The sequence below is a fragment of the Hylobates moloch genome, unplaced genomic scaffold (assembly GCF_009828535.3).
Source record: "Hylobates moloch isolate HMO894 unplaced genomic scaffold, HMol_V3 SCAFFOLD_1, whole genome shotgun sequence".
In the NCBI taxonomy this organism is placed as follows: domain Eukaryota; kingdom Metazoa; phylum Chordata; class Mammalia; order Primates; family Hylobatidae; genus Hylobates; species Hylobates moloch.
In genome coordinates, this window is record NW_026652276.1 from 144,390,426 (window position 1) to 144,418,191 (window position 27,766).

General features: G+C 36.1%; 1 protein-coding gene across 9 annotated transcripts in view; it reads right to left on the bottom strand.

Annotated features, from left to right (window-relative positions):
• Nucleotides 1-27,766, bottom strand: part of PALS2 (protein associated with LIN7 2, MAGUK p55 family member) — a 117,365-nt gene that overhangs the window by 30,499 nt on the left and 59,100 nt on the right. For 8 of the 9 annotated variants that reach the window (XM_032759193.2, XM_032759182.2, XM_058446360.1 and 5 more), the window contains 3 exons: nt 19,968-20,120; nt 11,341-11,493; nt 10,396-10,623 (listed from right to left, as the gene is read on the bottom strand). In XM_032759193.2, the coding sequence (XP_032615084.2) occupies nt 10,396-10,623; nt 11,341-11,493; nt 19,968-20,120 (534 nt within the window). Of the gene's footprint in view, nt 1-10,395; nt 10,624-11,340; nt 11,494-19,967; nt 20,121-26,684; nt 26,713-27,766 lie in introns of those variants that run through there. The other variant, XM_058446379.1, reaches the window with a different exon arrangement.

Sequence of the window (27,766 nt, forward strand, 5' to 3'; positions counted from 1 at the left end):
TTCCTAATAGGCTTGTGGAAGAATGGTTCAACTTCTTGGGAGGACAATTTGGCAATACCTATCAAGATTACAAATGCATAAACCCTCTGACCTAGTAATCCATGTCTGGGAATGTATTCAACAGCTATGTTATGCAGATACATCCAAAATCACTTATGCACAAAACTACATCATTCCTAATAGCAAAAGATTGGAAGCAATCTAATTGTTTAACAAAAAGGAACTGGTTAAACAAATGATGGTACGTCTACATGATGTGGCACTATATATAGTCGTTAAAAAAGTGTGTTTGTCAATAGGAAGTGTATGCACCAATAAGGAAATGTCCTCAAGATAAAAGGTTAAGTGAAAAAAATAAGGTTCAAAATAGCACGTATACTATGCAACCTTTCTATGAAAAAGGTGAAAAAGGATATGTAATTTTTATTTACTTGCATATGAATGAAGAAATTCTGAAAAGATAAACTAATAGCATAGTTTGTTACTGGTCGGGGGGATGATGAGGAGGACTAGGTTGGTAGTGGGAAGGATTCAGAGGGAGATCTCAGCTGAATACATATTTACATTTTTTGATTTTCGAACCATGGGAATGATTCACCTATATAAAAATTAAAATTTTAAGGTAATAAAGATAAATGACTCCCATTTGGATTCAGATGAAGTAACAAGGACCCTCCAACTTGAAATAACTAAAAACTATGTTGACAAAATATGTGAAACAATGTCTTTCAAGATGTCCGAGATCAGGCAATGAAGATAGTGATCCTAAAAGATGGAAGAAACAAGATGAGCTGCACAACTGCCCCAGCTAACTGCACAGAGAGTTTCCAGGCTGCAAATCAGGAAGGGAGAAAGGCGAAGCCTGACGGTCTCCAAGTTGAGGAGATGAACTGGGAGACCTGGGAGATCAAGGTGGTTACAGTGCATGGAATACAGTATCAGTGAGGAAAGACTGCACAGAGAGAGAATTGTGAGGGACTCCCTCTGTTTTCAGCTGAGTACTTAATCAATGTATGTGTATGAGGAAGCTACCTGCACCCTCTCTCTGTGTAGCTCTTTCCTCAATGATGGTAAAGAATCATTTGAAAGCATTACAGGGAACAAAAATATGGAAGTTGTATACGGTCAAGAATAGTTTCTGTTCTCACCAGGCCAAGTGGAAAAACCTTCATAATTCACAGGAGGTGGGGTACGATACTTAGAAGGGTTATGAGCTAAACTACATCCTGCAATCATACCTAATAAATCTTAAAAAGCAAGATTTAAAAGAATCATCTGTATCCTAGAACAAAGGTTAAGAATGGTATTACTAAAATGTCAAAAAATAACAGATGTTGGCAAAGTTGCAGAGAAAAGGGAACTGCTAGTGGAAATGTAAATTAGCTCAGCCACTGTGGAAAGCACTTTGGAGATTTCTCAAAGAACTTAAAACAGAACTACCATTTGACCCAGCAATCCCATTAGTGGGTACATACCCAAAGGAATATATATCATTCTACCATAAAGACACATGTATGCATATGTTCATCACAGCACTTTTCACAACAGCAAAGATATGAAATCAACCTAGGCGCCCAATAATAGTGGACTGGATAAAGAAAATTTGGTACATATACATCATGGAATACTATGCAGCCATAAAAAGAATAAAATGTCCTTTGAGCAACATGGACAGAGCTGGAGGCCATTATCTTAAGCCAATTAATGCAGGAACAGAAAACCAGATTATTGCATGTTCTCATTTGTAAGTGGGTGCTAAACATTGAGTTTTAGACACAAAGAGGGAACAACAGACCCTGGGGCTTACTTGAAGGCAGAGAATAAGAAGAGGGTGAGGACTGAAAAACTACCTATCAGGTATCATGCTCACTACCTAGGTGACAAAATCATTTGTGCACTACACTCCAGAAACACGCAATTTATCCATGTAACAGACCTGTACACATACCCCTTGAACCTAAAAGTTGGAAGGGCTGGGCGCAGTGGTTCACACCTGTAATCCCAGCACTTTGGGAGGCTGAGGCAGACGGATCACAGGGTCAAGAGATCGAGACCATCCTGGCCAACGTGATGAAACCCCGTCTATACTAAAAATAAAATTAGCTCGGCCTGGTGGCACGTGCCTGTAGTCCCAGCTACTTGGGAGGCTGAGGCAGGAGAATCACTTGAACCCGGGAGGTGGAGGTTGCAGTAAGCCGAGATCACGCCACTGCACCCCAGCCTGGCAACAGAGCAAGACTCCGTCTCAAAAAAAAAAAAAAAAAATTGGAAGACAAAAAAGAATATTTCTAATACAAAAATATCCAGCACCCAACAAGGTAAAATTCATGATGCCTGGCAGCCAATCAAAAATGGCCAAGCATGCAAACAGGGAGGAAATAACCTATAACAAGGAGAAAAATCAATTAAGAGTGACCCAGAAATGTCAAATGTGCTAGAATTAGTAGACAAGGACATTACAGTAATTGTTTCAACTTTACATATTATATTCATGGTTCAAGAAACTATAGGAAGGATTAAGTCTATTAAAAACATGCAGATATAAAAAAGACCCAATCTGAACTTCTAGAAATGAAAGCCAAAATACCTGAGATGAAAAATACCCACTAGGTGTGATTAATAGCAGATTAGATATTGCAAAAGAAAAGATTAGTAAACTTGAAGACAAAACAATAAAAAATACCCAACATGAAAAATACAGAGAAAAAAGGCTGAAATAAATGAACTAATCAGTGACCCACGGGACAACTTCAAGGGGCCTAATATACATGTAACTGAAGTCACCAAAGGACAGGAGAAACAGAAAAACAGAAAAAATGTCTGAAGAAATTATTGTCAAAGTTTTTCCAAATTTGATGAAAGAAATAGTCTTTTCAACAAACTGAGCTGGAAAAATTGAATATTCACATGCAAAATATAAACTTTGATCCTTTCTTCACATCCTATATAAAAATTAACATACAGTACATGTATCATAGACTCAGATGTACAGCATAGATAGAACTGTAAAACTTGTAGAAAAAAATTGGAGAAAATCTTCATGACCTTAGGTTATACAAGGACTTCTTAAAGCCACAAAAGGATGACTCAAAGAAAAAAAAAACATAAATTGGATTTCATCAAAATTCAGAACTTCTGCTCTTTGAATGACATTGTTAAGAGAATGAAAAGACAAGATAGAGACCGGAAGAAAGTCTTGGCAAATCCCAATTCTGATGAAGCACTTGTATAATGAATACTCAAAACTAAGAAAAACAATTCAACAAAAAATGGACAAAAGATTTGAAGACACTTCACCAAAGTGCACATATCAGTATGGCAAATAAACACATAAAAATATGTTCAATATTACTAGTTATTAGGAAAATGCAAATTAAAATCACAATGAGATACCACTACACGCTATTAGAATGGCTAAAATTTTAAAGACTGACCATACTACATGTTGTCCAAAATGTAGAGTAATTGGAACTTTCATATAATATTGGTGGAAATTTAAGTTGGCATACTAACTTTTGAAAACGGTTTAGTCATTTCTTCAATAAGTCAACATATACCTACCATATGACTCAATCCTTCAACCCCTGGTATATACTCAAGAGACTTACATGTAAATGTCCATAGCAGCTTTATTTGTAAAAACCCCAAACTGGTAACAAAAAAATGTTCATCAGCCAGGTAATGGATAAACAAACTGTGGTACAGCCATGCAACGGAATATCACTTGTCATCAAAAAGAAATGAACTATCAATATACATAACATGAATGAATCCACAAACAACTATGCTGAGTGAGGGAAGCTAAACAAACGAATCAAACAAAATTCAAAAAAGAATACATGTATTCCATTTATACAAAAATATGGAAAATGCAAAATAATTTAAAGTGACAAAAAGCAGAGCAGTAGCTGCCTGGAGTCAGGGGTGGTAGAGAGAAAGGGAGCAGGAGGGAAGGATGAGAAGTGGACACAAAGAAGCCGGGAGGCCGGGAGCAATGGCTCATGCCGGTAATCCTAGCACTTTAGGAGGCTGAGGCGGGCAGATCGCTTGAGCACAGGAGTTCAAGACAGCCTGGACAATGTGGCGAAACCCTGTCTCTACAAAAAAAAAAAAAGAAAAAATACAAATATTAGCCGGGTGTGGTGGTGCATGCCTGTGGTCCCAGCTACTCAGAAGGCTGAGGTAGAAGAGTTATCTGAGCCCTAGGAGGCTGAGGCTGCAGTGAGCTGTGATCATGTCACTGCACTCCAGCCTGGGTGACTGAGTGAGGCCCTGTCTCAAAAAAAAAGAGAAAGAAATGGACACAAATAAATTTCTGGGAGTGTTCATCATCTCAACTGTGTTGCTTTCATGGGTACATTATGTATGTCCACATGTATCAAATTGTACACTTTATGTTATTTATATAAACTTTATCTCAAGGATATTTTTAAAAGTAAAGATAAAAACAGTAAAAGTATTGAGAAAATATTGCACAGGAATACACTATGCTTATGCAAATGACAATAATTAGTGGGAAAAAAATTAAATGGATGAAATGGCTAGAAAAACAGCTCCACCTTGACCTTGATGTTAAATCAGAAGGTGGCTAGTAATTCATTTGGGAATGTGTTGGCTAAACATGGTGCAAATGTTGCTTATTGAACCTACTTCTTAGACCATAGTTCCAGGCCCATCTGAATCTGCACTTCAGAGTGAGTGACACGATGGTAAACAAAGTGATTATCATTGCTAAGAGATTTCCCATGACACTAGCTGAGATGATCAAGGAAGGATGCTCTTTTTCTAAAAATTTTCAGTGTACGAACTTGGTCTACTTGGTTAAATACAGATGTACACACACATTTTTGAGAACAGTAAGATAACAAGAAAATATGTTTGGTTAAAAAAGTTTTGAAGGGAAATCCACATTCCTTTCTGATAAATATCTGAGAGCCACAAATTAAAGCCTCAGCCAAATAAAAAATTTTATTTTAAAAATCATATAAAAATTAGCCAGGCATGGTGGCACACACCTGTAGTCCCAACTTCTTGGGAGGCTCAGGCAGGAAAATTACTTGAACTCGGGCAGTGGAGGTTGCAGTGAGCCAAGATCACCCACTGCACTCTAACCTGGGTGACAGAGCTAGACTCTGTCTCAAAAAAAAAAAACTACTAACTACTAACCTAGGCCAAAATTATACTAATCATAATTCTTAAGTTTATTATCACTGGTTCATGCAAGGACTGCTTTTGTTGATTTAATTAGTTTTAATAATATAATAGACAGCTATGCACTTGCCACCTAAAACTAACATTAAAATCCTACTTGATTCTCCTGCCCTCATTCCATCCCATCCCATCATTCTGGTTTCCCCAACCAAGGCACACTTCACCCTGAATCTTGGGTTCACAAACTCCTTGCTTTTCATTTTGATTATAGTTCTATTGCATCTATATGTACTCTTTAAAATTATATATTTAGTTATTTTAAACTTAAAAAAATAGTATCATGCTATATGCATGTAATCTTTTGGGGTTTATATGCTTATTAACATGTTTCCAGCTGTACATACATAAGAATTGCTCTAGGGAATTACTGCAGCTTGATATATGTGAATATTTAACTCTAAGAGACATCATTAAACTTTTCTCCCCAGTGTGTTTATACCAATACACACTGCCACCAGCAATGTAGAAAAGATGCTGTTTATTCACAGCTATAATTTTTACCAACTTAATGGAATATCACATTATGATTTTTAATATATCTTTATATGTTTACTGAACACATGTCCCCTTTTACTTGATTTTTCTATGTAGAGTGAAACACAATTTTAAACAGTATCCTTAGAATAACCAGTTTCCCCCCATTCATTGAATCTCTCTCCTTTCCACATTGAAAAACATTATCTCTGTCACATATCAAAGTAATAAGTATGTGTAGGTCTCTTCCTGAGCTCTCTAAAAGTCCACTGATCATGCTGTCTCTTCCTACGCCAACATCACAGTATCTTAATTCCTACATATTAATAATCAGACTCCATTCCTGCTTTTCTGATTCAAAAGTGTCTTGGCTATTCATCTTATCAAATTCCATGGAAAACCCTGTTTTGACTGGAATTCCATTAAATCTACAAGTCAATGTGGGAAAAATCAACATCTTCACAATATTGTCTTCCTGTCCATGACATGATACACCTGCTTCTTTAGATCCTCTTCATAATTCCTTTGTGTAGAGGTCTTGAATTTTTTTGGTTCGATTTATTCCTAGACATAAATGTGACATTCTCTGACTCTACTATAAATGCTGTCATAGTTACATTTCTAGATGTTTGCTGATTACATACAGAAATGCAATTGAGTTTTGTGTCTTAATCTTATTTTCAGGTACCTTGGTAAACTATTATTTCTAATAAGTTGTAGTTTTGAGGGGTTTCTATGCAAAAACTCTTATTTGTAAATAAGAAGTTTTATTGCCTCCTTTCCAAACATTTTGCTTCTATAATTTATTTTTGTCATACTGTACTTATGGATCCTTCAAGAAAATGTTAAATAGAAGTGGTGCTAGTGAGCATCCTTCTCTAGTTGTTTTTTTTTTTTTTTAACTAGGGAAAGGCTTTATCTTTGTTTTAAACTATTTTCTGGCTAATTAATTGCCAATAAATAACTGTATATAATCAATAATTAAAAAGTAGCAGTGTCCAAGGGCCTTGGAATTTAAAATATCATACTTACATTTTATCATATATAAAACAAAAATTTTAAAAGCAGTTAAAATTCTTGAAATTGTATTATTTTTTAGAAGCTGATCAATTCAGTTTGCCTCATTGTTGGAAGCTTCGTCAAAATTCTGAACAAGATCATCACTTCCCCAATAGTAAGTGGTACTTTTCCATCCAGCTTCTGCCAGTTTCCTTAAGCTTGTTGACACCAAGCTGGTTTAAGACACTGGGTGGCACTTCTGTTAGCTGCTTTGTCTCAGCATGGCTGGTAATGGTCAAAGTGTTTGCTGCTAGAGATGTCTGAACATTGGGATTGTTAATGTAGATCACCATTCCTTGGTTTGCAAACATACCTCTTTAATATCAGAGATATTGCTTACTCCTACTTTCTTTCAGGAAAACTGAAGTTTTTTTTATCATCTGTTGTAACAGATAATGTTTGCTGTATCATCTGAGCACAGTTCCTTTTTACCAGTGCACAATTGTGCTTGAAATCTGGCAAGTTTTTCATGGTTTGTGAGGGCTTTTTCATATTATAATGAAAATGAAACTGGAATTTCATGAGTGGAAATGAAACTTCGTGGGGTATTGGGGTTGGCACTAGAGGTCTCAGGCAGACCATCTGCAAGGCCAGTTTCTGACTTTAAAGGGAAAGCTTCTAACATTAGTTAATTCAGAATAATGTTTGTTCTAGTTTTCTTTTGTAATAAAATTAAGGCTTTTCCCTTCTGTTCCTAATTTACTAATCATTTTTTAAAAATCATTGAATTTTATCAAATTCTCCATTGAGGTTATTCTCATCTGTTAATGTGCTTAGTTACATATGGATTTTCTAATATGAAACTCTCCTAGCATACCTGGGATAGTAAATCTAAACTTGGATATGTTGTATTATCTTTGTTATATACACAATCAAATCTGATTTGCTAATATTTTGTTGAGAATTTTTAATGTATATCCTTGGGTGAAACAGTCCTGTAATATATTTTCTTATATTGTTTCTAGTTGTCCAGGTCATGTTGGTTCCAAAGAATAAAAGAGAATTCCTATCAGTTGGCCTTGATAAACAAATGAAATTATGAATAGCCTCTGGGAATCTATGCTATATGAAAGTTGAAGAACTTCAGAATTGGCTACTTCTAACTCACTCTGGCCCTCAAAATTTAAAACATAGATACTTATGTCCCATAGCAGATTCTGGACTTTTACCAAGCACCTGAAATGATTCTGATAAAGATCATCTACTGACTAGGCTTTTGAAAAACATTACCATGGTAGGGAAGAGTTCTTGGCTTTCATTTGCTCTTGCAGCAATCCAGAGCTGAGACTAGCTCCACAGCACTACATGGTGGAGATTTTAGTGAAAGAGTTGAAGAGGCAAAATGCCCTTGCTTCCCTATAGCATCTTAGTAGGATGCCCACAATTTGCAGATGCCCTGGTTTATGCCTATTAATCCAGCATATGAGTAATGTTCCCCTTTTCATTAAAAAAAAAAAAGTCTCAATTTGGATGTTCTTTCGGAAGCCTTCATGTTATAGTTTCTTTTCTTCTTTATGGGAGGACAGGCCTCAGGCTACCTAGGGCTTACAAGACTCCTCCTCTCCTACTTGAATTCATTCCCCCAACTCTAAATGCTAAGTGAAAAGCAGAGTTTGAGAGGGTATGGAATGGGGAAAACTTATGTTTAAACCAAGGCTAAATGTCCTTGCATTTCATAGAATTCAGTTAGTTCACCAGATGCAAAATCTATGTAGGAATTTGGGCCAAAGCCCTAGTTATTAATACTCTAAAATTTTATTTTGCCTGTAAAAGTCTCATAGTTATGGTGAGCTAGAAGAATTCTGGAGTTTAGACCACAGAAGGAAAAGAAAATCTTCCTACTACAACTAACACATAATAATAAATAAAATACGTAAATCCTAGATCTTACTCTTCCAGCGTATGCAGGTCCACGATAAGGCCTCAGGCTGTCACAAATCGAAATTTGCCAACTGAGGAATAAAGGTAGCCTGAGAGGTACTAGTGATATGAAATGTCTAAGTACTAATATCATTTATTTTTCACAATTCTTTTCCTTGAAGACCACAAAACTATCTTCATTTCAACCAAAGTTAATTACAAGCCTATTTTCATAAGTTCAATTTACATGCTATTATTCATGACTAAATAATCTATCCTTACCTTTGAAAGAACAGTTTAAAATAGACATTCAATGAAATGTTATTTCAAATAACTGTATGGAAATGTAAGAACTAGACTTTTAAACTCTCATTTTAACAATATGAAATATAGGCCGGGCGCGGTGGCTCACGCTTGTAATCCCAGCACTTTGGGAGGCCGAGGCGGGCGGATCACGAGGTCAGGAGATCAAGACCACGGTGAAACCCCGTCTCTACTGAAAATACAAAAAATTAGCCGGGCGTGGTGGCGGGCGCCTGTAGTCCCAGCTACTCGGGGAGAGGCTGAGGCAGGAGAATGGCGTGAACCCGGGAGGCGGAGCTTGCAGTGAGCCGAGATTGCGCCACTGCACTCCAGCCTGGGCGACAGAGCAAGACTCTGTCTCAAAAAAAAAACAAAAACAAAAACAAACAAACAAAAAAAATGAAATAAGATACACTGGCAGTATCTTATGTAAGAAAACTTACAATTTCACTCACACATCAAATAATAAATTTCTGGAATAAACCTGAACATTAGAGGTATCTACTTCTATATTACTTAGGCTTGAAAACCCTCTCTTTGGTTCCAACACTCCTAACATAATTTTCAATTCTTCCTCCGCAATTACTTTCTTTTTCTTTCTTTACGGTTCCATTTTACCACTACTGTGTCATCACCACAGCAAGTGCAGCCACTTCTTGAGCACTCACTATGTGCCAGGTGTTGCTGTGAGAGCATTACATGAATTAACTCGTTTAATCCTCATAACAATCTTTTGAGAACACAAATTTTGTCCCTAACTATATAGATGAGAAAAATGAAGCACAGAGAAGGTAAGCTGATAATTGGCAGCATGGTATTTGAACCTGTGGTCATCTTAATCATTCATTAGAGCTGTTGTTCACAAATCACCTCACACCTTCAAAAATCTGCCACCTGGTTACATAATCTCATCTCTCTTCTTTTTGAATTCACTTAACATACCGAGTCTAGACAATCTCTATACTAAAACATTTTCCCGTTCAATTATCTAGTTTACCTAAAATTAGTTTTAAAATACAGATCAAATGTGTTCAAACCAGGGGTCCAAGATTTTCTTTATACCCATCCTCTTTTCTGGCCTCATCAGTCATTTCACCCATCACACAAACACTAAGCTGGAGGTGATCTGGACTGCATTTTTATCCTCTCCCAGGGCCTAATACAATGCCTGAACATAATAGCTGTCAGAAATGTTTGCCAGATTAATAATTCAAAGACTTTATGGTTCTTCTGATACCTAGCTGTAGGTTACTGTTATACCAGGGTTCCTGGCGTTTACAAAGAAATCTTACTACTTCCTTAACAATAGTAAAATAGCACTGTTTAAAAATTCAAAAATTCACCCATGACAAAATAAGCCATTTCAGAACACTCAAATCAATTTTTTCTCTTTTCTTTAGCAAAATAGTAGCAACTGATAGTTATTTCCAACACTGTGATTAAAAACATGAAAGTATTTTTAATACTACCAAAAATTTTATTACTAACCTGTTGAGGAGTAATGGTATCTCTATAACTTGGTAAGATTTTTAGGGTGACACTTCCACTAATATTTTTCAGTAATTCTTGTAATTCCTTTGGATTATTTCCAACCTCATGGCCATTGACTTCTTTAATTATATCTCCCACATGAAGTAGACCTTGTCGATCTATCATTCCCCCATGGAGGATTCGGGCAATTACCAGATCATTATTTTCAACCCTAAATGTCACACCCTATGAAAAATAAGAAAGAGATTTCTCATTTATTAGGGAGAAATGCTTAAATCTTCATGAACATATGTAAGAAAATATTCTAAAACTAGGTAAAATGAATCATTCTTACTTTTACCATGTTCTCTCCTGTCTCAATATTTCACTCCCATTAAACTGTGTACTAGTATAGTTTATTACACTAGTGGATAGGATGTATCTTACAGGCCAAATGGAAACTCAAGAGAGCAGGAAAAGGTATTTATGCATTCTGATGGACTTATTCCTGGCTTTTCCTTTTTTGCACTCACTGTTCTTATAGTCAGGATCCAGAAGCAATAATTTTACCAAGGAATAGTAAACTTCACTACTTAGAGAGTCCTAGTATGGCTTCAATTTTTAATAACAATTTCTTTTTATATTTTGATAATGTCAGTATTTCTTCAAAGGGTAGTTCATGTCTTCAAAGGGTAGGAAGAAACGTAGTAGTCATCTTCTGAAATTTTTTTGCTACCCCTTGCCATATTTTTACTTCTAGCTCAGTTTAACTTTTCATTTTGGTTTAATTTTGCAGGCTAAACCAAGTTGAGAAAGCATCAGCTGTGCCTTTATACACAGGCCAAAGAAGAATACAGTTTTCATAACATTATGAAAAGGAAAAAAAATGAAACAGAGTAGTGACTGAACCACAAATTATGTCATATTTCAGATTTAATAGGGAACTGATTTATCTATACTCACCAGTGGTTCCCCAGCTCTTTTGTGAATACCAAGAATACGAATGGCATCTACTGGTAATAACTGATTATTGATAGAAGAATTATTCATTTCTGGGCTTGATGGAGGTGAATCATAACACTTCGATGCCACAATATCATGGGCCTCCAACAGTGACTATAAGGAGTCAAAATATCCTGTGGTTATTTACGATATGTTGATGAAATATGTTACTAAAAGTACTTTGTTAGTTCATTATTCCAATGGAGTACTAAAAATTTCCAAGGCACATGGTATTAAATTCCCAAATATCAGGTTAATCAAATACATATATAATTTTTAAGAGATATAAAAATATATAGTTTTATTATCATCAAACAACATCATATTCCTTCTTTGAGATATGAAGAGATTGACAGAGTTTAGTGATGCTTTTTAAAAACTGGCAAGTTCACTGGAAACTGAACCTAGGTTTCCAGTCTGGTGCAATGAAGGTACTGGATTTTATTGCCACCACTGTCATCATATCATTCACTATTTACCATCAATCCTATTTACTAAAATATCATAAAAATTCAAATTCAAATGACATTTTTACCTAATATTGCTAAGTTAGTAATATGATATACTTTTAATATGTACAAAATGTCTGTTAAAAGATGTCCAATAGAAAATGGATATATTAGCATCTTGTATCAGTGACAAAAAATTTTATATTACCAATAAAGCTTTTAGTTTATAAAAGGGACATTTTTTGAGGAAAAAAACAAGTCAGTAATAGTCCTGAATATAATATATTTTTTTTACCTCCTATATTTACTATGTATGTGCTATCAGCATGGGTGGTTTTGATCTAGCTTTCTAGGAATTGTTTTTCTTTTTTTTTTTTTTTTTTTTTTGAGACAGAGTCTCACTCTGTCACCTAGGCTGGAGTGCAGTGGTGTGATCTCGGCTCACTGCAACCCCCACTTTCCGGGTTCAAGTGATTCTCCTGCCTCAGCCTCCCAAGTAGCTGGGACTACAGGCGCGTGCCACCATGCCCAGCTAATTTTTTGTATTTTTAGTAGAGACGGGGTTTCACCATGTTAGCCAGGATAGTCTCGATCTCCTGACCTCGTGATCCACCCACCTCGGCCTCCCAAGGAATTTCTTAATTAATACTAAAATGTTAATTTTTTTTCATCTCTTATCCTAAAAGAATAATTTTTAGGGCAGGCGCGGTGGCTCATGCCTGTAATCTCAGCAGCTGGGGAGGCCGAGGCAGGTGGATCATGTGAGGTCAGGAGTTCAAGCCCAGCCTGGCCAACATGGCAAAACTCTGTCTCTACTAAAAACACAAAAAATTAGCTGGGCGTGGTGGCATGTGCCTGTAATCCTAGCTACTCGGGAGGCTGAGGCAGGAGAACTGTTTGAACCCTGGAGGCGGAGGTTGCAGTGAGCTGAGATTGTACCATTGTACTCCAGCCTGGGCAACAAGAGTGAAACTCTGCCTCAAAAAAAAAAAAAAAAAAAAGAATAACTTTTACTGCAACTGTGCACATTCAACATAAAGCTAAGTTAAACATTCTTGAGGGGTTGGATAGAATTCAAGTTCAAAAACAATAAATCAAAATAGAAAGAGGCAAATATTAACAGGTTTGGGATCAAAGCAATCAGGATAATTGGTAATTTCTGGTCATTTCATAAAAGAATTTGTGAAACGCTGGAGAAAAAAATTCAATAAAACAACTCACAAATCCATATGTAAGGATTCTTCCTATAAATGCTGGAAGTTGCTAACCTGCGCTGCTTAGTTTTCCACCCTATATCCTCCTTTGGCAGTTTTATTTACTCCTGTGACTTGAGCCACTACTTACGCACTGACAATTCTTAAATTTCTATCTCTAGTTCAGAACTCTCATGTGCTTCAGATTTTTATAGTAAAAATTTGCCCACAACTTGTCAAAGTCATGGCAATTTGAAAATCAAAAGTAGGGATTGTAAAGGATTAAAACATTGAATAAAAAATCCATAGACCCACAATGCTATTTAAAAAAATAGACTGAATATCCCAGAATCTACAATGAACTCAAACAAATTTACAAGAAAAAAACAAACAACCCCATCAAAAAGTGGGCGAAGGACATGAACAGACACTTCTCAAAAGAAGACATTTATGCAGCCAAAAAACACATGAAAAAATGCTCATCATCACTGGCCATCAGAGAAATGCAAATCAAAACCAGAATGAGATACCATTTCACACCAGTTAGAATGGCCATCATTAAAAAGTCAGGAAACAACAGGTGCTGGAGAGGATGTGGAGAAATAGGAACACTTTTACACTGTTGGTGGGACTGTAAACTAGTTCAACCATTGTGGAAGTCAGTGTGGCGATTTCTCAGGGATCTAGAACTAGAAATACCATTTGACCCAGCCATCCCATTACTGGGTATATACCCAAAGGACTATAAATCATGCTGCTATAAAGACACATGCACACGTATGCTTATTGCGGCACTATTCACAATAGCAAAGACTTGGAACCAACCCAAATGTCCAACAACGATAGACTGGGTTAAGAAAATGTGGCACATATACACCATGGAATACTATGCAGCCATAAAAAATGACGAGTTCATGTCCTTTGTAGGGACACGGATGAAACTGGAAACCATCATTCTCAGTAAACTATCGCAAGGACAAAAAAACCAAACACTGCATGTTCTCACTCATAGGTGGGAATTGAACAATGAGAACACGTGGACACAGGAAGGGGAACATCACACTCCGGGGACTGTTGTGGGGTGGGGGGAGGGGGGAGGGACAGCATTAGGAGATATACCTAATGCTAAATGACGAGTTAATGGGTGCAGCAAACCAACATAGCACATGGATACATATGTAACAAACCTGCACATTGTGCACATGTACCCTAAAACTTAAATAAAAAAAAAAAATAGACTGAAAAAACTCATTTGTTACCACTTGAAACTGCAATTTTAAACAGCTCTTCACTTTGAAACTTAGTAAAAGGAAGGATCGAGTACATTCCTGCCTCTTCAGTAGGAAATGCACTAAGCAGCCCAGTTGATGAGAAGCTCTACATTATGGAAGAATACTAGCTAATAATGTAGAATAGAAAAACGTCATTTTGCAACCTTTAATGAAAATGCTGATTTACAACCCAAAAGCTAGAAGAAGATGAGAAATAACAAAAATTAGAGCTGAGCTGAAGAAAACTGAGACACAAAAAACCTTTCAAAAGATCAGTGAGGCTGGGCATGATGGCTCACGCCTGTGATCCCAGGACTTTGGGAGGCCAAGGTGGGCAGATCACCTGAGGTCAGGAGTTCAAGACCAGCCTGGCCAACATAGTGAAACTCCCGTCTCTACTAAAAATACAAAAATTAGCTGGGTGTCATGGCACACAACTGTAGTCCCAGCTACTTGGGAGGCTGAGGCAGGAGAACTGCTTGAACCTGGGAGGTGGAGGTTGCAGAGAACCGAGATCGTGCCACTGCACTCCAGCTGGGCAACACAGTGACTCCATCTCAAAAAAAAAAAATTAATTAAATTAAAAAACAAACAAAAAACGAATCCAGGAGTTGGTTTTTTGAAAAAAATTAATAAAATAGACAAGCCACTAGCTAGACTAATAAAGAAGAAAAGAGAGGAGAGCCAAATAAACACAATTAGAAATGATGAAGGGAATGTTACTACTGAACCCACAGAAATAAAAACAACCATGAGAAAATACTACAAACACTTCCATGCACACAAACCAGAAAACCTAGAAGAGATAAATTCCTAGACATATACAACCTCCGAAGACTGAGCCACGAATAAATTGATTCCCTGAATAGACCAATAACAACCTCCGAAATTGAATCGGTAATAAATAGTCTATCAACCAAAAAAAGCCTGGGAGCTGATGGATTCACAGCTGAATGCTATCAGATGTACAAATAAGAGCTGGTACCATTCCTACAGAAAAGCTATTCCAAAAAACTGAGGAGGAACTCCTCCCCAACTAATTCTATGAGGCCAGCCTCATCTTTATATCAAAACCTGACAGAAACACAACAAAAAAACCTTGACAAACATTTTAAGTTTGTCAAAGTTGACAAACACTTTTAAGCGGGAGCTAAATGCTAAGAACTTATGACAAACATTAATGCCAAAATCCTCAACAAAATACCTGCAAACCAAATCAATCAGCACATCAAAAAGCTAATCCACCATGATCAAGTAGGCTTCATCCCCGGAATGCAAGGGCTGTTCAACATCTGCAAATCAATAAATGTGATTCATCACATAAACAAAACTAAAGACAAAAACTACATAATTACCTCAATAGAGCAGAAAAGGCTTCCAATAAAATTCAACAACCTTCATGTTAAAAATTATCAATTAACTAGGTATTAAAGGAACATACCTCAAAATAATAAGAGTCATCTATGACAAACCCACAGCCAACATTATACTGAACGGGCAAAAGCTGGAAGCACTCCCCTTAAAAACCAGCACAAGACAAGGATGCCTTCTCTCACCACTTCTATTCAACATAGTATTAGAAGTCCCAGCCAGAGCAATCAGGCAAGAGAAAGAAATAAAGGGCATCCAGATAGGATGAGAGGAAGACAAACTATTTCTGTTTGCAGACGACATAATTCTGTATATAGAAAACCCCATAGTCTCAGCCCAAAAGCTCCTCCAGCTGATAACTTCAGCAGAGGATACAAAGTCCTTTTTGTATTTTGCAAGATGCAAAATAAATGTACAAAAATCACTAGCATTCATATACACCAACAACAGCCAAAGGAAGAGCCAAATCAGAAAGGCAATCCCATTCACAATTGCCACAAAAAGAATAAATTACCTAGAAACATAGCTAACCAGGGAGGTGAAAGATTTCTACAATGAGAATTACAAAACACTGCTCAAAGAAATCAGAGAAGACACAAACAAATGAAGAAACATCCCATGCTCATGGATAGGAAGAACCAATATTATTTAAATGGCTACACTGCCCAAAGCAATTTACAGAGTCAATGCTATTCCTATCAAACTACCAATGACATTCTTCACAGAACTAGAAAAAACTATTTTAAAATTCATATCGAACCAAAAAAGGGCCCGAATAGCCAAGGCAATCTTAAGCAAAAAGAACAAAGCTGGGGGCATCACATTACCCAACTTCAAACTATACTACAAGGCTATAGTAACCAAAACAGCATGATACTGGTACAAAAACAGGCACATAGACCAGTGGAACAGAACAGATTGCTTAGAAATAAGGCTGCACATCTACGACTATCTGATCTTTGACAAAGCTGACAAAAACAAACAACGGGGAAAAGACTCCCTATTCAATAAATCGTGCTGGGATAACCACCTAGCCATATGCAGAAGATTGAAGCTCAGCCCCTTCTTTATACAGTACACAAAAATCAACTCGAGATGGATTAAAGACTTAAATGTAAAAACCCCAGAAGACAACCTGGGCAATACCATCCTGGCCATAGGAATGGGCAAAGATTTCACAACAAAGACATCAAAAGCAATCACAACAAAAGCCAATATTGACAAATGAGATCTAATTAAACGGAAGAGCTTCTGCACAGCAAAAGAAACTATCAACAGAGTAAAGAGCCTACAGAATGGGAGAAAATATTTGCAAACAATGCATCTGACAAATGTCTAGTATCTAGCATCTATAAGGACCTTAAACAAATTTACAAGATCTTTGCCCATTTAAGTGGGCAAAGAACATGAACAGATACTTCTAAAAAGAAGACATACATGTGGCCAACAAGCATATGAAAAAAAGCTCAATATCACTGATCATTAGAGAAATGCAAATCGAAACCACAATGAGATACCATCTTACACCAGTCAGAATGGCTATTATTAAAAAGTCAAAAAATACCAGATGCTGGTAAGGTTGCAGAAAAAAGGGAACACTCGTACCTTGTTGGTGGGAATGTATATTAGTTCAACCACTGTGGAAAGCACTACGGAGATTCATCAAAGAGCTAAAAGCAGAACTACCATTTGACCCAGCAATCCCATTACTGGGTATATACCCAGAGGAATATAAATCTTCCTACCATAAAGACATGCATGCAAATGTTCATTGCAGCACATTCACAACAGCAAAGACACGAATCAACCTAAATGCCTGTCAATGACAGATTGGATAAAGAAAATGTGATATATATATATATATATATGTACACACACACACACACACACACACACACACACACACACACCATAGAATACCAAAAAACCTTTCAAAAGATCAATGAGGCTGGGCAGCCATAAAAATAAGATGTCTTTTGTGGCAACCTGGATGGAGCTGGAAGCTATTATCCTTAGCAAACTAACACAGGAACAGAAAACCAAATACTGCATGTTCTCACTTATAAGTGGGAGCTAAATGGTAAGAACCTATGAACACCAAGGGAAAAACAGAGACTGGGGTCTACCTGAAGGGGGAGGGTGGGAGAAGGGAGAGAAACAGACAAGATAACTATTGGGTACTGGGCTTAATATCCATGTGGTAAAATAATATGTACAAGAAACCCCCATTACATGTGTTTACCTATGTAACAAACCTTTACATGTACCCCTAATCCTAAAACAAAAGTAAAAAAAAAAAAAGAAAACACTGATTTAGGCAAGGATTATTAATTTGTGTTCATCAGTAGGTATATGGTTGATAGAGAACAGAATCTGTATAATGTTAAGATAAAAACACAATTGATTACTTCCCAGTAATCAAAGAAAGGATTAGGCCATCATCACCTTTATTTATAGCCTGGTCTTTTCAATAGGTCAGTGTCATAATCAAGGGGAAAAGGTATGGTGCAACCAGCTACCACACACATGGACCTAAACTGGACACTTATATGTACAAACCACCTGTAAATAATATTGTGGTATCAAATGGAGAAGTCTGAATATGGTGTGTGTATTATATGAGATGGAAGTTCACTGAAATAGAAAATTAGAAATCAATAACTAAAAAAAAGAGTAAAACACAGTTTGTGCAAAATCTCAAATTAGTAAAAAAATTATGTGTTCTATGTACATTTGTGCATAGAAAAACATGGATGAATATGCACTAAGACAGTACAGTAGTGATCTGGGTAGAAGAAAGGCAATGTCTTCATTTTTGTATTTTTATTTGCTGGTATTCTAAAATTTTTATATGCTACACTTCATATAATGTATGTGCTTATATATTTATTAAATTATAAATATTTACTAATAATATGTAGCATTCCTGAAAACCTACATGCTTCCATTGTATCACAAACCTAAGGGGGCCAGTTCCCTTAACATAAGTATGTCCAAAACATTTTCTTCTAGTGTTCCTTACCTCATTGAACAGCCATTGTTTAAGTCGTAAATTGTTATCAACTTCCCACATCTCTCTTCTACAACTGTCATATGCAACCAATCGACTAAATCCTGTTGATTTTATTGATTAAAACTTGAAAGTCTTTAAATTTCTTACTATCCATATGTACTGCCATTATAATTTCTTGCCTTGGAACTTAATCATCTCGTTTCACAAACCTGACCTTTCCCTGGTTAATACCCAACCCATCCTCCTTTCCTATTCATTTCCCCCTCCACACCTAAAGTTTCCCACTGTCCTTATGATAAAGTCCAAATAACTCTGTATGCCTTTACAAGGACTCAATCAACTGAGACCTGCACAGGAGATGTCTCTGAGATATGTGTCCATATTTCTTTTGTACCTAAGATACTAATTTATGTCGGAACCATCTCACTATAAACCTTCATATTTTGCAGTAACATTGTTGAAGAGTCACATAAAATCTTTGGCTGAGAAAGAGCAAAAGGCTGTTACCATTCGATTTTCAGTGCTAAGATTTGCAGGGGAAAGCAGGTGACATTTACTTTATTCTATCCCAGCACCATTCTTTTTCCACTAAAATGCAGTGTCCCAGTCATAAATCAAGTTACCATATACGGCTGGATGTATTTATCGGGGATTTCCATTCTTTTCAATGAGTTAATTTTTCTAACACCTTCCCCAATACCACATTGTCTTAATTATTATATGTTTACAAGAAATCTTTCCTGCCTTTTCTCTTCTGAAATGCATTCTTCTTTGTAAAACTGATGAACTCTTTGTTGATACAGGCCATTGCTAAAATCATACTTATTTCTGTACCTGTGGAGATTATGTTATACAATAGTTTCTATACTTTCACAGCTCTCTGTGTTCCATGGTCACTGACTGCACACCAATCCTGAGAAGCAATACTAAAAAGTATTGAATAAGAAACAGAATGGGAGTGAGGAAGAAAAAAATCCATTATCATAGTGAGGAAAATGGCTCCAGCATGTGGTCTGATGGTGAATTAAGGTTGTTTTCTTTAATGGCACAAAGAAAAATCCATTGTGATGTATTTCTGTAACAGTGTACATTTATGTAGCATTATAGTTACATATGTCTGTTTATATATCCTCAGCATATGAGGACATTAAAATGCCAAGGTTGGAATTTACATACTTACCTATTATAGCCCTAAATAATCTTTGAAGAAAACATCACCTTAAACTGGAAAGTATAGGAGAATACTTTGGGAATATAGGGAACTTGAGAGTTCAGTGACAGGGAAAGTTACCTGGAAGTGAGGCTCTTTGAGTATACCAACCAGTTCTGCCACATTTTCATCCACATTTATTAGAGGAGTGATGTCTTCAAGAATTTCATTGACTAATTCCAAGTTATTGTCACTGACAGCTTCTAGTTTGGAATCTTCTAGCCTCTCATGAGCCTGAAAAAATAACAGTATATTAAAGTAGTAATACTTATTTGTTTTGCACCAGACCATGGTTGATTTCTTTTTCATAAAGTTTTAAAATATATTACTTGGAGGTTTAATTCATGTAAACCAAATTTAATATTTCAACCAGAGGCAATATACAGATTTTACAGTAAGTATATCATGCAATATAATAAATCTTGGCCTCTAGTTCGATTCTGAAAGTCATGAAAAACTCATTTTTATAACTAAACCATGAAAAAACTGGACAAGTCAGCTTTACAAAACCTATTATTACAGTCCCTTACCACCAAGAGAATTTCCTAATGACTTCCTAGGGTCCAGGCTCAAACTCTAGATGTTATTGTTACATTTTATTAAAATAAATGATTAAGCATAATAAAAACAAGGAACAGGAATGTAATAATTACATGTTAATATTTTTTAAAACGATAAAAACAATTTTGGAAACCCCAGAATCTGGAAGCTCCTATCTTCCAATGTTGAAAATCAGTGGAAAAAAAAGTCAATTTAGAGCAAGTGGCCCTTAAACTGGATTTTTTTTTTTTTTGAGACAGAGTCTCGCTCTGTCGCCCAGGCTGGAGTGCACTGGCGCAATCTCGGCTCACTGCAAGCTCCGCCTCCCGGGTTCACGCCATTCTCCTGCCTCAGTCTCTCCGAGTAGCTGGGACTACAGGCGCCCGCCACCTTAAACTGGATTTTAAAAGACCACATAATTTAATCAGGGAAATGATCATCTCCTGTCTTTATAAGTAAAGTTGTTTTTTTCTTAATCTCACAATCTTTTTCACAGAAAATAGACCATCAACCACACTGTCACAGAAAGTAATTCTTTTTTTTTTTTTTGACATGGAGTCTCACGCTGTTGCCCAGGCTGGAGTACAGTGGCGTGACCTCGGCTCACTGCAAGCTCCACCTCCCGGGTTCACGCCATTCTCCTGCCTCAGCCTACCAAGTAGCTGGGACTACAGGTACCCGCCACCACGCCTGGCTAATTTTTTGTATTTTTAGTAGAGACAGGGTTTCACCGTGTTAGCCAGGATGGTCTCGATCTCCTGATCTCGTGATCTGCCTGCCTCGCCCCCCCAAGTACTGGGATTATAGGCATGAGCCACCTTGCCCGGCCGAAAGTAAGTAATTCTAATCATCCTTTCATAGTAGGAGTAAAGCCGAGTGTTAAGTTCAAACTGAGAATGAACACTAAGCAGGCTCCAACTTTTAAGCATTCCTTGCTTTTCTGATAAATGGTTGCTATATAATTTTGAAGACAGGAAAACCATAATTATTAAAATTTAATTCATAAATAAAACCATGTAAGATGGCAAATCTTATATTTTAAGATCCATTTCAAGGATTGCTGAAGAAAAATCCACATTTCAAGTGGTAACAGTATCAACTAAACTTTTTCAGATACCTAAACTATAATACTTAAGATGTTATTTTTACCATACAGAGTGGATCCTTCAGAGTCCAAATAAAACATTCTAATTTTTAAAAGACAATTTTTCTTATTTAAATCTATTTTTTTCTAGGTAATTCACAGGAGTAAAATAAGTTCTTAAGTGGAAAAGAAAGCTATATATTAAGCAAGATTTTAAAGAAAGACCTTAAAAGAAGAAATTCTAAAAGTCATATGAAATACCGAGAAAGAAGAAAAAACTTACTAAACAAAAAGAAAAATATCAAAAGACCAAAACTAATTTAAATAGAGGAAGAAGTTTTATAAGATTTAGATTAAAAAAATTAAACTATGGTGGCTCATGTCTGTAATCCCAGCACTTTGGGAGGCCAAGATGGGTGGATCACTTGAGCTCAGCAGTTTGAGACCAGCCTGCCCAACATGGTGAAACCCCATCTCTACTAAGAATACAAAAATTAGGCAGGTGTGGTGGCGGATGCCTGTAATACCAGCTACTCAGGAGGCTGAGGCAGGAGAATTGCTTGAACCCAGGAGGCGGAGGTTGCAGTGAGCCGAGATCATGCCACTGCACTAGAGCCGGGGTGACAGAGACTCTGTCTCAAAAAAAAAAAAAAAAAAAAAAAATTAGACTAGAAAATGCCACAAAAAATGAAAACCGGTAAATTTGTAATTTTCTGAACATATAATACAAGTCAGATAAGGATGAGAAGATGAGGACACTCAATATTTATCATAAAAAGACTAACACCATTGGGAAAAAAAAACCCAGAAAATAATCTACAGAATTAGTTAACTCTTATGAAATAAGCTATAATTGCCAATTGTTTAGACAGAAATATTTGCTGGAATAAGTTGCCGCTACCTGATTTAGCATCTTTAACCTTGTAATACTCCAATTCTTTTAACGTAGTATAAAAAGAAAGCTTCGAAGAAAAAAAAAGGAAGGAAAGAACCTTAACATCTATTGAAGGGCTTTTTTTCTGCGTTGGATACTATATTCTAAGTAGTGTGTGTGTGCGCATGTGTATTCAGCAAAGGTAGGTATATTATACTCACACTACGGACGAAGAAACTGATGCAAAAAAAGGTGAAGTGATATGCGTGAGTTCACATTACTGGTGAATGGCAGAGTCAGGTAGTCTAATACCAAGACTTGAACTCTTATCTACTAAAGCTTACTTTACTTCATCTTTATATAGAGAGCCACTCTAACATTAATTGCAGTTAATTATTCAATCCAATAAATGATGCATTATTCTCATTCACTTAAATGTATGACATACATCTCAGTCAGTCTAATTTAGTTGTTGCTGATTAGCATGGCTCTTCCAGTCTAGATGTGTTAATTCCATTACACCGCATCTATCCTCATAGTTATTTTATACTTCTATCGTTCAGAATACCACTCGTCCCTAGACTTTCACTCCTTTGCTCTAAGTAAGAGCTATAAAGACTATTTATTTCTTCAGGAAAATGTTATATGATCAGCAACAGTACTTTAGACAACAGTAGTCCTTGGTTTAATTCAGGACTTTAGGAGAAGTAAAGGAACAGAAATGATCAATGACTTGAAAACTCCATTCCTTAGTATGTGTATTAACCTAATGCTTCCAAATTGGGTGAGGAGAAGTAGGAATGTAGAAAGACTAATGGCAAGGGGTTGGGGGTCGGGGGAGAGTCATGTGAGAAGGCAGAATCATGTTAGAAAAAGAACCCAAAAAGACCTGAAGATTTTTTCATATCAGCCTCACAGTTTGGTTCTATGGAAGAAGGGAATCTCACTAGAAAATACAGAAATTGAAGGGAGAAAAAAAGGTTTTTTAGAAACTGCAGCTGTAAATATATTAACATGGAAAACTAACATATTTGGGTTCAACTGGGATCAATTTTACTTTTTCTAAGAAAGCAAATGCAGGTCCGCATTTATTAATATATAGCTTTTTAAGCTCTGAGATGTTGTCAAAAACTTGGAACCTCTAATTCACTTTAAGGTCAGATTTTTTTTATTAGCTTTCAAGAGGCAAGTACCAACTTAAATTTAACTAATCAAACTAAAAAAGACAAAGAAAACACACAAAAATAACCAGAGGAGCAAGTGAGCCATATACTACTTAAATAAATAAATCGTTTCCTTTTTTTAAAGAGCACTATTGCAACACTAGCATAACTAGCATACATTGCAACACTAGCAAAACATATATATAAAAATATATTTCACTTGCCACAAGTGGTTGGAAGAACATTCTATGACTGGCATTGAGTATTTGCAACTGATACAAATATGGCCTAGCCTTCTTAAATATCCAGTTCTGAGAATTTTATTCACCACTGCACCTTTGAGAAATGAACTTCAGAGAAGAAAATGTTCTTTCAGAACTTCTGGGTATTTCACTCAAGGACAATCCAACCATCCTTGCAAACAAAAGTTGTGGGCTATATCTGAAGTGACAAATACTATTTTCTAATAACAATCATATTATTATTATGTGTAGAAACCTGGTCTTTCTAAAACACAAGGGCCATATCATAAATTTTGTTTCTATCTTCTGAGAAAAGAGCTATGTATGTAGTAGTTACTTATTATTTCTTGAAAAAGCTAAGTAAATGGGAAATAAGTTTGGCTGTGATCAAGCACCACCCTCTTCTTTTATTCTAGAGACCTAAAACTCAAGATCAACATAGGTTCACAAATACTCAAAAATAAAAAAGAATTTTTGAGCAGAAAGTAGAAATGAGACAGAGAGAATGGAGAACTCAATTTCTATTTTGCTTCTGCATACATTATATCAAAAAGGATGAGCTTTGCTCTGAAAAAAAAAAAAAAAAGATGAGTAAGTATAAGTAAATCAGAATGGAATTCTCTAGTGAGTAAAGAACATATCAGAAATCACCTAGTTAACCAAAATACAAATTCCGAGATTAGATAAGTTACATATCAAGGTACTCAGGAAACTTCTAAATAGCACTGTTGAGCTTTTCTTAGATATATCTGTAGAATTAGGAGAACCACACATGTCAAAAACCTAGAAAAGGGAATCTGTTAAATTTTTAAAAGAAAAAAGAACACTTTAAAAGCTTGGCTTTAATAGTATTCAGAGGAAATACAAAATAACCTTTTTATAACCTTTGAGTGGGAAAGATCTTCCTAACTATAACACAAAATCTGAAAGATACATACACTATTTCAAAAAAGGTCCAATAAAATTAACTTAATGAACGTTTTAAATTTCTCATCAAAAATTGACAAAGTCAAAATACAAATGACAAACTAGGGTCAAAACACAAATCATATTCAAGACAGAAAGCTAATTTCCCTACTTATGAAGGACTTCTACAAATCAGTAAGAAAAAGATCAACAACTCATTAAGAGAACTGGGTGAAGAGTTTGAGCAAAAAATTCACAGAAAGAAAAATTCGGGAACCTGTCTTTACAAATTTAATTTTATATTTCTAATTGACACATATTGTACATATTTATGGTGTACAATGTGACGTTTCAATGCATGTATATACACAGTATAATGCTCAAATTGGGTAATTACCATATCCATTATTTTAAATATTTATTTCTTTGGAATGCCAACATTCAAAATCTTCTCTTCTAGCTATCTTGAAATAGGTATTACATAGTTATTTGCAGTAGTCACCTACGGTGTGTCAAACATCTCTTAAACATATGAAAAGACACACAACTTCACTCATAAGAGAAGTACAAACTAAAACTATAATGAAATACCTTTTCTCTTTATCAGATTGGCAGAGATAAAAATTCTGATAACACATCATGTTAATGAGAATATGGGAGAAGACAGGCACTTTGACATATTTTTTCTAGTGGGAAGATACATTGGTAAGCAAATTCACCATATCCACCAAAATTACAATGATATATTTTTTTTTTGAGATGGAGTTTTGCTCTTGTTGCCCAGGCTGGAGTGCAATGACGCGATCTCGGCTCACTGCAACCTCCGCCTCCTGGGTTCAAGTGATTCTCCTGCCTCAGCCTCCTGAGTAGCTGGGATTACAGGCATGTGCCACCATGCCTGGCTAATTTTTGTATTTTTAGTAGAGACAGGGTTTCTCCATGTTGGTCAGGCTGGACTCGAACTCTCGACCTCAGGTGATCTGCCCGCCTCAGCCTCCCAAAGGGCTAGGATTATAGGCATGAGCCACCGCGCCCGGACTTACAGTGATTCTTTTCAGATCTATCCTAAAAAGGTGTGTGTGTGTGTGTGTGTGTGTGTGTGTGTGTGTGTGTACAAAATAACATGTAGCAAGATTACACATTACAGCATAACTTGTAAGAAAAAGGCCATCTAAACATCAGCAGGCTGACTCAAAAAACCTGACATATCCATACAATAAAATATTATGTCACATTTACAAAGAATAAAGTTGTGACACAGGTACCGATATAAAATCTTATGCAAAAAATCAAGGTTTAGGATAGCAGTATAAACCCACAACTTCCATTATATTTACTAGTGAAAGATTAGATACTTCCCCTTAAGAGCAGAAACAAGACAAAGATGTCCACTCTCATCACTTCTATTTAACATTTGTACTGGAGGTTATAGCCAGGACAATTAGGCAAGAAAAATAAAAAAGCCATTCAGGTCGAAAAGAAATAAAACTGTCTATATTCAGATGACATGACCTTGTATTTAGAAAATCCTAAGGAGTTCACTAAAAGACTATTTGAATAACAAATAAGTTCAGCAAGGTTGCAAGATATATAAGATCAATGTACAAAAATCAATTATATTTCTATACACTAGCAATGAAAAATCTGAAAATGAAATTTAAAAAACAAATCCATTCATAACAGCATCAAAAAGAATAAAATACCTAGGAGTATAACTAACAAAATAAGTGTAAAACTTATACTCTGAAAATTATAAAACATTGTTGAAAGCAATTAAAGATTTAAATAAATGTTTATGGATTAGAAGACATCACTGTTAAGATGGCAATACTCCCCAGAATGAACTACGGATTCAATGCAATGCCTATTGGAATCCTAAGTGACATGTTTATAGAAATTGACAGACTGATTCTAAAATTCTTATAGAGTTGCAAAGGGATCCAGAACAGTAAAAACAATCCTGAAAAAGAACAAAATGGGAGTACTTACATTTCAAAACGTACTACACAAGAGTTATCAAAACATGATGCTGCCACAAGGAAAGACCTGTAGATCAATGGAATAGAATTGAAAGTAAAAAAATAAAACCACGTGTCAGTGGCCAACTGTTGCATGTTAAGACAAAGGTGCCCAAAACCACTCAATGGGGAAAAAATATTCCTTTCAACAAATGGTGCTGAAATACCATTTGAAAGTCCAACAAATGGACTAGAGAAGCACATGTAAAAGACAGAAGTTGGTGCCTAACATAATATCACATACAAAAAACTAACTTAAGATGGATCCAACACCTAAATGTAAGAGCTAAAACTATAAAGCTCTTCAGAAACACAGGGGTAAATCTTCATGACCATGGATTTAGCAAAGGATTCTTACATATGAGACCAAAATCACATGGCAACAAAAGACAAAAAGACAAGTTGGACTTCATCAAATTAAAAGTTTCTGTGCTTCGGCCAGGCGTGGTGGCTCATGACTGTAATCCCAGCACTTTGGGAGGCCGAGGCGGACGGATCATGAGGTCAGGAGATCGAGACCATCCTGGGTAACACGGTGAAACCCCATCTCTACTAAAAATACAAAAAATTAGCTGGGTGTGATGGCGGGTGCCTGTAGTCCCAGCCACTCGGGAGGCTGAGGCAGGAGAATGGCGTGAACCTGGGAGGCAGAGCTTGCAGTGGGCCAAGATCGTGCCACTGCACTCCAGCCTGGGCGACAGAGCAAGACTCCATCTCAAAAATATAAAAATAAAAAACAAAAAACAAAAACTTCTGTGCTTCAAAAGGCACTATGAAGAAAGTAAAAAGGCAATCTATATAATGCGAGAAATATTTGCAAATGATATGTCTGATAAAAGACTTGTACCCAGAATACATAGAAGACTCTTACAACTTCATAATAAAAATAAATATGACTCAATTTAAACATGGGCAAAGAATCTAAACAGATATTTCTCCAAAAAATATGTACAAATGGTCAATAAGCACATGAAAAGATGCTCAACATCATTAGTCTCCAGGGAAACACAAATCAAAACCACAATAAAATACCACTTCACACCCACTAGGACA